Here is a 12,523-nt window from a genome sequence, read left to right on the forward strand (position 1 = left end):
TGGAGAAGCTGACAGCTGCCCTGGAGCCCCCCATCATCCATTCCGGTTTCTGAGCCATGGCAACCTGTCTCCTTTCCCAAAGCATCGTCATGTGGGGGGAGTGAGAGGCCAGAGGGTGGGGCTGACAGATCATCTTAGGAAGGACCTCTCAGTTAAGTCTTCACCTCAGTGGGGATTTTTTAAAGCCTTCTTTTCTTGTTTTTGGTTTTCTGTCCCTAATTTCAATGTCTAACAGCTTTGCTGTCCGAAAAGGAGAAGTTGTTATTTGTTGTTAGGCTCTGGGCAGCCTTGCCACGCTCCTCACGGGCATTCCTGGACGTGGTGGTAGTGCACATGCCTCTGGCGGCCTTGGCCTCGCAGCCCCACACCTACCTTCAAGGATGTGGCTTCTCTCTGGCCCCATTCTTGCCTCTAAAAATAACCTTGCTATTTTGAAGCCACCTGCTCTAGAGCTTTTCTCACTGCTTTCTTGGATAAGTAACCCCTCTAAGATGAGGGCTTGGCTGCCTCTGCCATCCCAGCTGTCCTCAGGGAGTGAGCTCCTTCCTGCCTCCCCCTCCCCCATGCCAGCTGGGCTATTGTTTTCCAGCAAGAAAGGAATGTCCAGCTGGGGAGCCTCTGAGAAGAGCCAGCCTGTCACCCTCCTCCTTGGGGGGTTAGGGGCAGGTAGGAAGTGGAGGTCCGGGGGCCAGGGTGAGGCAGAGCCCCCTGTGCCTCTTGTCGTTGGGGTCATGCAGCTGCCAGAGGTGCAGGTGCCTGTCATGAAGCCACAGGTCAGACAGGGCTTGGGGACGTGGGGATGGTCTGTGCTGCCTTCCTGTTCCCCTAGAGCTGGCCCTGAGTGTCCCTACCTCCTCTTCTTGCAGCCCACAACCCTCCCTCAGGGCACCATCAACATGAACCAGTGCACAGACGTGGTGGACGGAGAGGGCCGGACAGGCCAGAAGTTCTCCCTGTGCATTCTGACCCCTGAGAAGGAGCATTTCATCCGGGCAGAGACCAAGGAGATCATCAGCGGGTGAGTCTGCTCCGTGCATTTTGGGAGTTGGTGCTCCCTGCCCACAAGCAGGTTTCTAGACCGGGTCCCTTTGGCATAAATGAGCAGCATTGCCATCATTTCTTCCCTAAGTGTGTCCGCTCTTCTGAGCCCCTTTCTCCATTCACAGCGCTACTATGTGCCCACTTCACCCCCCATTGCCTTTGCTTCATCCCGTGTCCACACATTCACCAAGGCTACCCGCCTCAGTCCTGCTGATTCGAGGCCTTCTTCTGCTGGTGCTGCCCTGGTTCTGGGGCTGCCAAATCTTCCAAAGCCTCTCACTGGCCTCCTCTGTTCTCACACCCTACCTTCTGCCACTCCACCACAAGGGCTCAGTCCCCAAAGCACTGTCACTTTCCTCTCTCCTACCTGAAACCCCATCACCTGGAGGTCAAGTCCAAGTTCTTGGGCTGCCTGGGGCTCCTTCCCAGCCTTCCAGCCTCACTCCCACCACCCTGAGCCTGAGTGCTGGTTGCTGTACATTTCTCAGCTGTCCCCGCCTCTGTGCCTTCACTCTGGCCCTCCCTCAGTCTGAAACAACCCCTGGACTTCAGACTGTTAAAGTCGGCCTGCGTGTTCCCTCTGCCAGGAAGCCCTCCCCGAGGAGGTGCTGGGCTCCCTCTGCTGGCCCTTACAGAAGATGGAGATGGTCTGTGTGACGTCTGGCTTCCTCAGCCAATGGCGGGCTCTTAACAGTGGAGGCTCTGTCTCACTCCTCGCGCCCACACGAGTCTCCAGGGCTGCTGTGTGCCCTGGCTTCTCTGTCCAAGTGGAAGGAACAGAAAGTCTCTGGGTCGCGCAGAGGTTTAGGGGAAACCCGAGGAAGGGGAAGGTGGGCCCAGGTTTTCAGGTAGCCGACAGCCAAGAGGGGCTGAGCTCCTGCTCCTGAACCCATGCAGTATCTGCCTTCCAGGAGCCCCTGCTAATGGGGCATCTGCTATCCGCTCTGTAAGGCCCAGCCGCACGTGGTGCGTGCACAGCGAGCATACGTGGCCGGAGCTCAGGCCCTGGGTCTTGGAGAATCCCACTCATCCTTTAAGGTAGAGAAGGAAGCCGATGAGGCTGAGAAGGCTTTTGGAGGAGTAAATCTGGGGTTTAGGAGGACCAGGCTGATTACTGCAAAGTAGCAGGGATTAGAAAGTGAAGCCCTCTGGTTTCAACCACTGAACGACTTCTGTGAGCAGGGTCTGTGGGCTTCAGTACCTCAGCTATACCCTGGCCAAGGCTGCTGCTTGAGGAAACAAGAGCCAGGTTCAGATCTACACGTGGTAGGCGGGGAGCAGAAGGGCCAGGTGGCCCTCTGCTAGGGGTGCCAGCTCACCCCAAATCCTCCTCCCCTGGAGAGAGGCAGGTTTGTGTTTCTAACCCCTGGGGCAAACAGGAGGACACTTTGACTCTGCGGCTCCCTGATCTTAACCCTACAGCCATACGATTTAAGGGTGTGAAGGGCTTTTACAGAGTCTTGTTACAGTTGGGAGACTGAGGCTCTGGGAATAAGGGAACCTAAGGGCACCTTCCAGGTATGAGTGACAGTATGGGGTAGTTTGCACTTCCTGGTTCACACTTGCTATCTTGGTCTTGTCTGGCAAGCATACCTGAGCCAGGGTTCCACTGCCCAACTGGATTCCTTGGGAGATCTAGCCCCTCCCCTTGGGAGCTGGGTTCCAGAGACGGGTCTGGGTGACAGGCAGGATAAGAAAGGGGGCTGTCAGGTCTCCAGGTTAGGCTGGGGAGTGTGATTTGGGGAGCAGGTCAGTGAGGTAGTGGTGTGCCACCTGGCATTGGGGTGATGACGGTGTTTGGCATTTGATCGTGTCTCTGGCAGGCAGCCTACGTCCTGCTGTCAGACACTTGGCATAGGTCAGGGGTCCTTGGCTCTGCCCTGAGTCACCCTCTCGTGGTCACTTCTGTCTGTGTATACGGGGCCTGCCATTTCCATGCAGCTTGGGTAGCCAAGGTGAATTGGGTGCCCAGACCCAACTCTAATATGGCCGGGGGAACGCCCCATACCAGCAAACAATTCCTGGACACCAGCACAGTGTCTAAGAGTTCACGCCTCTTCTGACACCTCTACTGGGGATAGATAGCATCAGATCCCACAGGGTGAGGGCTCAGTCCCACAAGACTGCTCCCCACCCACCACACTCCTACGACTGGCTATGCATGGAGGGTCCCACGACCCCTCCTTGTGTTCAGTTCATTTGCTAGAATGGCTCACAAATTCAGAAAAAATGGTGGACTCACTAAATTATACTTATTACCAAGGATAGTAAAGGATCCACGCCCACAGCCTGATGAAGAGATGTGTAGGGCGAGGTCTCAAAGGAGTTTCTGTCCTCATGGAGCTTGGGACCCACATGGCGGCATGGAACACGTTCTGGCTCCCAGCTGGCAAGCACTCTGAACCCTGTCCTTTTGGGTTTATGAAGACTATTACACAGACCTGTTCTAGTTATTGATTCAACCTCCAGCCCCTCCCCCCTCCGTAAAGGTGGGGGTGTGAGACTGAAAGTGCCAACTCGCTAATCATGTGGCTGGTTCTCCTGACAACCAGACCCATCCATAGGCGTTGCCAAGTCGCCCCACTAACATAACACAAGGCACCTTTATAGCCCTTTCACTTAGGATATCCCATAGGTTTTGAGAGTGGTGAGCTAGCTAGGCATTGTGGACATAAACTAAATACTCTTGAGAAATCTATTTTCATCATCTGAGTGACCAAATATATATTTGTTATAAATCACAATGATGCACAAGGTCATTAGCAGGGCCACGGCACCAGGCGTGTATGCCCTCAGGGTCCCCAGTGTAGCCATTTGTACACCATAAGCATCTATAGATGCAAGCAGTGGACCTTTTTCAATTAAATTCAAAATATCGTGGCAGTTAACTGGGTAGTCTGGTCAGTCCTAAGGGCAGGGGGCTTGGGAGGTGGCTCAGTGGCATATCCAGGGCCAAAATAACTCGTGACTGCTTTCCCCCTTCTGGTCCTAGGCCTTGACCTCTCCTTCTTGTCCAATGGGCAGGGCTCTCTCCAAGGCAGCCTGCCCCAGCCCCTGCAGGCCCTCGTAACTCTGGGCAGTATCTTCATCTTTCCCACCCTCTGGGACACTCAGGCCTCCTTTAGAGTCAGGTGGGCGTGTGCCTGGAGATGGACTTTGGCACCCATCTTCTCTCCCTTCTCTGCCTCTCTCCTTCCAGAGGGACCCTCTTCCTTTGGTTTCCTCTCTGGCCTCCTGGGTCTTGCGACCTGTCAGGGCTCCTTTGCTGGGTAACGTCATCTGTGGGCTCGGGGCCCTACAACTGGTCTAAGTCAGGGGTGGGCAAACTTTTTGACTCGAGGGCCACAATGGGTTCTTAAACTGGACCGGAGGGCCGGAACAAAAGCATGGATGGAGTGTTTGTGTGAACTAATATAAATTCAAAGTAAACATCATTACATAAAAGGGTACGGTCTTTTTTTTTTTTTTAGTTTTATTCATTTCAAACGGGCCGGATCCGGCCCGCGGGCCGTAGTTTGCCCACGACTGGTCTAAGTGTTTGGGTCCCTAAAGAGGTGCAGACACTTGCTTCTGGCTGGTGAGAGGAGCCGATGGCCCTTCAGCTTCTTTCCTGGTCTCCTCTGAGATGGGGCCTCCTGGACACCTGAGGCAGCCAGGTCTTGCCTGGACTGGATGGCGGGTGGCCGTTCTTTCCCAGCTTCCTCATGCTGGGAGGGGACCTCCAGGGTGTTTGAGGCACTGTTTCACACAGCTCTCTTAGAGGTGGGATTTATTTAGGTGGGAATAGGCAAGGTAGGGGCAGAGGTAGGGTTAGGGTTAGGGTTCCAGTTCCTCTGTGCCCTCCAGCGGTGTCAGGACTTTCTCTTCTCACCTATCTCTGCCTTCGAAGTTGGGGACCACCTATGTCCCTGGTGCCCACATCCACCACTAATCCCATGTCCACATTCCCCCGTCATCTCTCTTCCCTGGATATATTTTAACATTCATAACCTATCTGGATAATGTTGGACACATTAGCCTACTGGGCTTCCCTGAGAAATCTGAGTGCAAAGAACATATCTCATCATTTGTTTCAGGGCCAGGCATCTATTAACCTCTAGTCACAGCACCACCAACCAGGGACTGAGGTGCCTGGTGACCCTGGCCACCCTCACTTCGTGCTCACCTGAGTCTCTGCCTCATTCAGGTTGGCAGGAGCTGCAGGCGCTCTGTTTAGTCAGCAGTGCAACCATAGTGCCCACCTCTCCTCTTCCCTCAAGGCCCTGTCCTGCAAGACTCACATTTGCCCAGTTCCATGGTGTTGCCAGTTGACAGCAGCTGGGCCAGTGTGCAGGGGCTCAGGGCACCCCAAAGGGCCTGCACCTCCCTGCCATGTTCTCTGCACTCCAGTCGACGTTTCTGAGCAGCCTGTCCTCCCTCCTAGGTTCAGCTAGGAGAGGGCCTTAGAGTGCCCCAAAGAGCTTTCAGCCCCCGGGCAGCCTAGAAACCCCACAAGCATGTTAGCTGCTCAGGCTACCTGAGTGAGGCCCTTTGAGTCTGCCCTTCTGCTGGCTTTGCAGATGCAGCCATGGCCTCCTTTCTTGCTTTGGAGCTCACAGAAAAGTGACCTGCAGGGCCTGTGCCTCAGGCTCGAGGGCACAGGCAAGTGTGGATTCTCTCAACAAATCAAATATTGCCTGCTCTGGGCTGAGTTGGGGTGAGGGGAGTCCCTCAGCTCAGATGCTGGGATTCCTCACACCCAAGCCTAAGCCCACTCTCCTGGCAGCAGCACACCTCCCAGAAGTCCACTGACTTGACTAGCCTCCCTGCACCCCAAATTAAAGAAGTGCCTCTGAGTGCTGAGACACCAGCCCTTCCCCCGGCCCCAGGCTTGGGGTGCTGGTCGTCACAGCAGCCTCCAGCCAGGTGCTGCCAGTGCAGACTTAACACGGACCCTAGTGTTCTGGGAGGAAGTGGACCAGTTTCCTCTGGTGCCATCTCCGCCAGTTCTCCTCTTGACCTCCGCTCCTCCTGTCCCCCTTCCTCCAACCCTCCCAAATGTTGCAAAGCTCCAATGAGGCAAGTCGTGGTCATATCGTGGCCTAATCTAGGCCCTGGTTTCAAAGATAATGGCTGAAGCTTAGAGGGCTGGGAGCCATGCAAGGTTATGGCTAGAGGGTAGCAGATCCAGATCTAAGCCCTCTGCTCTTCCTACTCTCCCCTGCTACCTTTCTTGATGCTGATCCAGCGTGGACTTTTTAGCATGGGGATCTTGCTGTGGGTCCCTGGGTGGCCCTGCCAGGGTTCCCAAAGCCGAGGGGTCCAGCGCTCTCACTGTATAGGTGGGGCCAGAAGTGAGTGAATGGTCTGGGAGGTCAGTGGCCTGATGTGGGGAACTTTGGTTGCAAGATTCCTTGTTTCCCGCTTTGAGAACCGTGAGTGGCCCCCAGTCATAACAAATATGGGCGCTAACCAAATCCATTCTAGAGGGTAGTTATAGAGCCAAGCTAAGCACTGAAGGGAGGGCACTGATGGAAACGGTGACGTGCCCTGCACTCTGAGGCCAGTGGTCCGCCTGCCGCTCTGCCACGGTGGCACTCACGTCCTCCCTGGGCCACCTGCACTGTGGCCGTTGCAGGGTCAGCACCCGAGCCTGGTCCGCACAGTCTGTGCTTGTCCTGGGCTGCGCTGCTGGCACTCTCTGCCCCGGCAATGGCAGGCTCTGACCCTGTTCAGGTGCTCGGAGGCCTGGCCACTGAGTGAAGCATGGGACCTGCTTGGACCACTCAACAAGGCAGGGTCCTAATCTCCGAGAACAGGGATCTGACCTGCTCTGTTCTCTTTTCTCCCCAGATGGCTAGAAATGCTCATGGTCTATCCCAGGACCAACAAGCAGAACCAGAAGAAGAAGCGGAAAGTGGAGCCTCCCACGCCACAGGTAGGCAATGGGTTTGCCAGGTGGCGTCTCCCCGGTGGAGCTGGGGAGCAGGAAGAGCACCTGGAAAGTGAGAGGGCTTCGGGCCCCAGCCTAAAACTGGAGGTGGAGGAAGGAGTCAGGTCAGGGCTGAGGCGGTCATCAGCCCAGTCTGTCTCCCTCCTTCCTTCTGATGACTTGGGGCTCCTCTCTGAGCCACAGGCAGGACCCACTACAGGGACAGGGCGGCCTGCTTGTGTGGTCGGGGCTTCCCCAGGAGTTTCCAGCCAGGAGGCAGGTGCTGAGGAGCAGCAGCACAGCATGTCCCTTTTCCTGGCTGTCCTGCCGGCTGCTGGGAACAGAGAGCATGCTCGGAGCGGCTGCTTGCCGCACAACATTCCTCAGGGCCTCAGCTCAGTTCCACTTTCCACATGGAGAGGAGCCTGAAGACATCAGGCTGGGAACGGGGGCTGGGCAGGGAGGTCCTGGAGTGTCCTGGCCAAGTGAGGGGCTCTCAGGGGACCTTACTCCTGCTCTGGGCTTTGACCATAAATGGAAAAAACTGACGCTAGCCTTGATTTGAGTGCCCCTGCCCCACTCCCATGTGACCAGAGTGGGAGGGGCTGGGGTGTTTCACCAGTTCCAGTCCTTCCGCAGAGGTCACTGTCCTCCTCCTTCCCTCCCATCCACAGGGGCCCCAGGCCATGCTCCACACTCCTGAGGCCCTGGTGCAGCACATTCATCTTCCTGAGCCTCTGTGAATGGATTTGCACATGGGACTGTTGAAATCTAGTTAGACTGTTAGTGTGACCATGAAAGGAAGTACTGGGCCCATTTTAGGTGTTCGGTAAATGTTCTTCTTTTCCTCTCTGCTCCAAACCTGACCATTACCAAGTGCTCTTGCCTTGCCTGATCGAGCCTTACAGTGACCCTAAGTGTGGGCAGGATGGAGAATGGGATCCCTTGGCATCTAGCAAGGCTCAGAGCCTGGCAGAGAGCCAGCCCATGGCAGAACCAGGCTACCCCTGAGGTTAGTAGTCCTCACTGTCTGCTCTCTGCTTCACCGAGTGACAGAAGTGGGCCTGGGCAGGACCAGGAGGTGTGTGCTGGCCTGGGTCCCTTTCTCCTCCATAATCCCCACACCTTGTGGGTTCCCCTGAACATGCATGACCTGGCTTCCTGCTGATGGAGTGCGCCGGGGCCTGCCCTCCATTCATCCTCCCCAAGGAGTCCCAGGCCAGCATCCCCTGGAAGTAATGTTGCTGGGGAAAAATTGGCAAGATGCCATCAGTCATTCCTGGACTGAAAGTGGAGCTTCCTGCTGGGGAGTAGCAGGTATACACTCAAATCCCCCAACGCTGCCGGGTTTGAGAGAAAAAATCCCAGGCAGAATAAGTGTCTAGGCTCTGCAGCATTCCCAAGGTAAGCCGCCATCTCCAAATAAGGCACTTACGTGTGCAGAAGACACTAAGGCCAGCCCTGGGAATTCAGTTGTGTTCTTGTTCCCTAGCTGTTTCTCGCCCCTCCCCCAATGTTATCTCCACCCCAAATACTGCCAAGCTTCACCTTTTCAGTTGGTAGCAGGAGCCATGTGATCAGAGCTTGGGGAAGTGACCCAGTTTCCTGAGGATCTCTTAGAGCCTGGGGCTCCTGGGGTCCAGTCTTCTCACTCAGCCCCTCTTGAGCCCTGGCAGAAGCCAACTGGGGTGATTTCTTCCTTCTGCCGCTTGCTTTCCAGAGCATCACTTTTGAGGCCACTGGTTTCTGGAAGCTGTGAACATTCATCAGGGCCAGGCCCTGGAGGCAGTTCCATGGGGGATGTGGGGCCTCTCCAGAGGAGAGTTGGGGGATCTCTGGGCAGGTTTTTCCTCCACAGCCTGATGCTGAAGGTATTCTAGGGACCCAGATGGGACTGTGGGGAAAGCCTAAGCCATTAGGGCCTCATAGAGACAAGGACCCAGGGGCCTGGCCTCTCTCTCTATGGCCCGGGATAGTTTCAGGTCAGACCAGCGCGGAGCTGGAAACATTGCTCCGTTGCACCCTGCCCTCTGGCTACTGAGGCAGGAGCCCGGGGCTCCCCTCAAGAAGAGGGTCTCAGGCAATTGGGAGTTGGGGCCATGGAATGTAGGCACCGAGGGATTTGCTGAGAACATCAGAGGGAGAGAGAGGGAGAGGCCCAAGCCCGGCCCTGAGGGAGGATGAGGATTAGGCTGCAAGAAGGGCACACACCTTCTCGGCCAGGGCCCAGGGCAAGAGGAGGAACAGGCTTGCCCTGACCAGAGCCTTCGAAGCCTGGGGCCTAATAGGCATGGGCTCCCAGGAACTGCTTCTTACTCAGGCCCTGTTCACTCCAAGAGGAATTCTCATGGTGCTGAGACACCTGGAGAAGGGACAGTAATCTACTCTGGGTATGACAGGGCAGGAAGGATGGAGGTTTTACTGCCCTCACCCCAAGTCCCAGAGTTGTGAGGCCAAGGGACACGTCTCCCAGCCAGGTGTGCGGGGCTCGCTTTGTCAAGTGGAGCTTTGGGAGGCTGGTCCTTCAACTCCCAAGCCCCCAGGCTCTTGGTCCTTGCTCCTGCCTTCAGAGACCATATGAAATGTTCCAAAAGGAATGGCCCTCTTGGTCTAGCCCTCCAGCCCATCCAGGGCCACATGTGTGCTGTGAGTTGCCACCTCTGCTTCTTAGGCATCTTGTTTTCTACTTGGGAGCCTGCTCCTACGCCCTGCCCCAGCCAGAACCCTTCTTCCCACTCACTCTCCGTGCCCAGGAAGCGGAGAGGAAGGCTTTCTATGAAACCGCCTCCAAAGAGGGGTCTGCCCAGCCGTGCGGAGACAGAGGCCCTGGCTGGGCCCGCCTTCCTCCCTGCTAGGGAACCCTCTAAGCAGCCAGGTACACAGCACAGACTGTCCTAGTGCTGACGTCCTGAGCACACAGCTGTCCAGCCACACAGGGACCAGTACCTGGAAAACTAGTACTTCCACTCCTGCCTCTTGTCCTGGCAGCCGGGCTCTGGGTCAGCGTGAGCCCAGCGCCCTCTGCCACAACGGTGACAGTGTGGGGAGCAGAGGTTGGTGCCATGCAGCCCTGGCCTGGCTTGTGCACGGTCTCAACTCTCTGAAGAAGAAAAGCGACTTCACCTGGAATCCGGGCTTCCCCACCGTCCACCCTCTCCTGGAAGCCAGCGTGGCTTTGTGCCTGCTGCACCTGCCCCCTGTCCCTGCTCACTTGGCACAGAGGCAGGAGAAAGCACCGCTGCCGAAGGAGGGAGAGAGCTCCGTGTGGGCCTTGGCCACTGCCAGGGCCCTGTGCTCCCGGAGAGCCCCCAGAAGTGGGAGCTCAGGCAGGGAGTGCAGCTGCCACCTGCGCTGCGCAAGTTGGGAGGCCCAGACCAGGAGACGGGTCTGTAGCTGCTTAGTGCTGGGAAATGCATGTTCCCCGAGTTCCCAGACAGGGCCCCTCATATCTCAGGCCTGGAATTTTCTCTGTCTTAGGGATTCCTGCCACTCCACCCCCTCCCCAGTGCTAGGGTCACGGCCCCAAACATCAAAGGGCTGCCTGTGTGTCACAGGCACTTCACCCACAGGATGGGGCGGAGGGCACTGGCAGTCAGGGCCACTTCCCTCGTGAGCACTGTCGCCTGTTCCTTACCCTTGGGCCCTTTTTGACAACCTCTGCCTGCCCTGGTCTTGCACCCCCTCCATAGAGGGGAGCGATTCACCAAGGAGGGCCCTCCCCTCACCGCACCCAGCTCTGCGGGAGGAATCTAGCTCCACCGAGCCCGTCAGCGCTGGTGCAGCCCTGGCCTGTGGCCCTTCAGCAGGAGCCCCTGGGTGGTGGCGAGGGGACTCAGAGTGGCATCTCCTTTAGAGAAGCTGGGCTGCGGGGCATGAAGCGAGGGCTGGGTGCTGGCTGAGGGGACAGGGAGCCCTGGAGTCGGGTCTCCTTAGGTCAGTGGAGCCTCAGGAACTGTCAGAAACCATCCCTCCTTCCGAGAAGGACCCTTCTTTTGAAGGAGTCAAAGTCTTGGGCATCTCCAGCCCAGGAATTGGGTCTGCTGGTAGTTCTGACTCAATGGGAGGTCATGTGCTTCCTGGGTCTGCGGGGAAAGCCATCCTGGCTTGATCCTTCCCGTGAGGATGGTGCCTAGGCCTCTCAGTGGGGCCTCCAGGATACCCAGCCAAGGCACCGCCCCTAATCCTGGGCCTTTCTCCTGCTCCTAGGGTGCCTGGAACCTCACTTTTCCCTTATTGGCTGAGCAAGCCTCCTCCCCCTCCCCTGTGAGGGGATTAGGGTGGACTGGATGTGGCGGTGCCGAGCCAGAGCCCAGCACGTAGTCGACACAAGTAGCTGTGGATAATGACCACTGGTGGTTTCCTGTGGCTGCATGTGCACACATCCAGCCCGTGTCAGCCATCTGTAACCCTCGCAAGAGCCCCAAGTCAGAGACGGGTTGAAGTAGGTTTTTAAGAATGAGGCTTGGCCACCAGCATGGGAGTCGGAGAGTGGCCATTTGTACTTTATTGCCCATGTTTTGGGGGAGACAGTTAAGATATACCTCACTTTTGATAGGGCCCAAAGCCATCTAACCCTTCAGCAGCTGGCCCCCAGGACCATGGGCTGGGCAGGGGGCGTGGCCAGGATGTGAGCTGGCACTGCAGGGTGCCACCCTGGTCTCAGCTCCACCCTGGTCTCAGCTCTGGTTTGCAGTGTTGTGTGAAGGTTCTCTGTGTGGTCCCTGTGTCGGCTCCCCCTCCCTTGTCTAGGCTCTCGGTTGCGGCCTGGAAGTTCCCTGTGGGCTCTGGAATGGACCCCCTGTGTCTAATGCATCCCATACGCATGCTTCCCCCACAGCAGCACCACTCCCGACAACGTGGGAGCGATGGGATGAGACTGTTCCCATTTGGGCTCTAGGTTCCCATCAAACTTGTACGGCGGGCTGGGCTGGGCAGGAGGTTGTGAGCAGGTTTATGTTTGCATCTAATGACTTCTTCCTTTAAACCAGTGGTTCTCAACCTTCCTAATGCCGCGACCCTTTAATACAGTTCCTCATGTTGTGGTGACCCCCAACCATAAAATTATTTTCGTTGCTACTTCATAACTGTAATTTTGCTACTGTTATGAATCGTAATGTAAATATCTGATATGCAGGATGTATTTTCATTGTTACAAATTGAACATAATTAAAGCATAGTGATTAATCACAAAAAACAATATGTAATTATTATGTGTTTTCCGATGGTCTTAGGCGACCCCTGTGAAAGGGTCGTTCGACCCCCAAAGGGGTCGCGACCCACAGGTTGAGAACCGCTGCTTTAAACGGTATCCCAGGTTCATTTTAGCGTCCTAGGATCAAAAAGAAGAGGTAGGTGAGGCGAAGAGCGGGCCCTGGTGTGGATGCTGTGTGAACACATGCTTTTCATTCACCAGTGGGCCCATCTCAACGGTGTGTTCTTTCCTCACCTCGTCTCAGCTCCCCTCACTCTACCCTGAGCACCTGGAAGTCTGGGAATGACCGACTCTGAACCAGTCACTTGGGGTCTGGTCTCTAATGCCTGGTCTGCTGCTCTGGGCTGTCTGGTACTGTG

General features: G+C 56.2%; 1 protein-coding gene across 1 annotated transcript in view; it reads left to right on the forward strand.

The window, feature by feature from the left end:
• The window catches only part of LOC102254304 (nuclear mitotic apparatus protein 1), a 200,685-nt gene that overhangs the window by 98,496 nt on the left and 89,666 nt on the right, over positions 1–12,523 (forward strand). Inside the window, exons 5-6 of the mRNA XM_014542801.1 lie at positions 867–1,018; positions 6,874–6,958. Of these exons, the coding sequence (XP_014398287.1) occupies positions 867–1,018; positions 6,874–6,958 (237 nt within the window). The remainder of the gene's footprint in view (positions 1–866; positions 1,019–6,873; positions 6,959–12,523) is intronic.

The sequence above is a fragment of the Myotis brandtii genome, unplaced genomic scaffold (genome assembly GCF_000412655.1).
Source record: "Myotis brandtii unplaced genomic scaffold, ASM41265v1 scaffold314, whole genome shotgun sequence".
Taxonomy (NCBI): domain Eukaryota; kingdom Metazoa; phylum Chordata; class Mammalia; order Chiroptera; family Vespertilionidae; genus Myotis; species Myotis brandtii.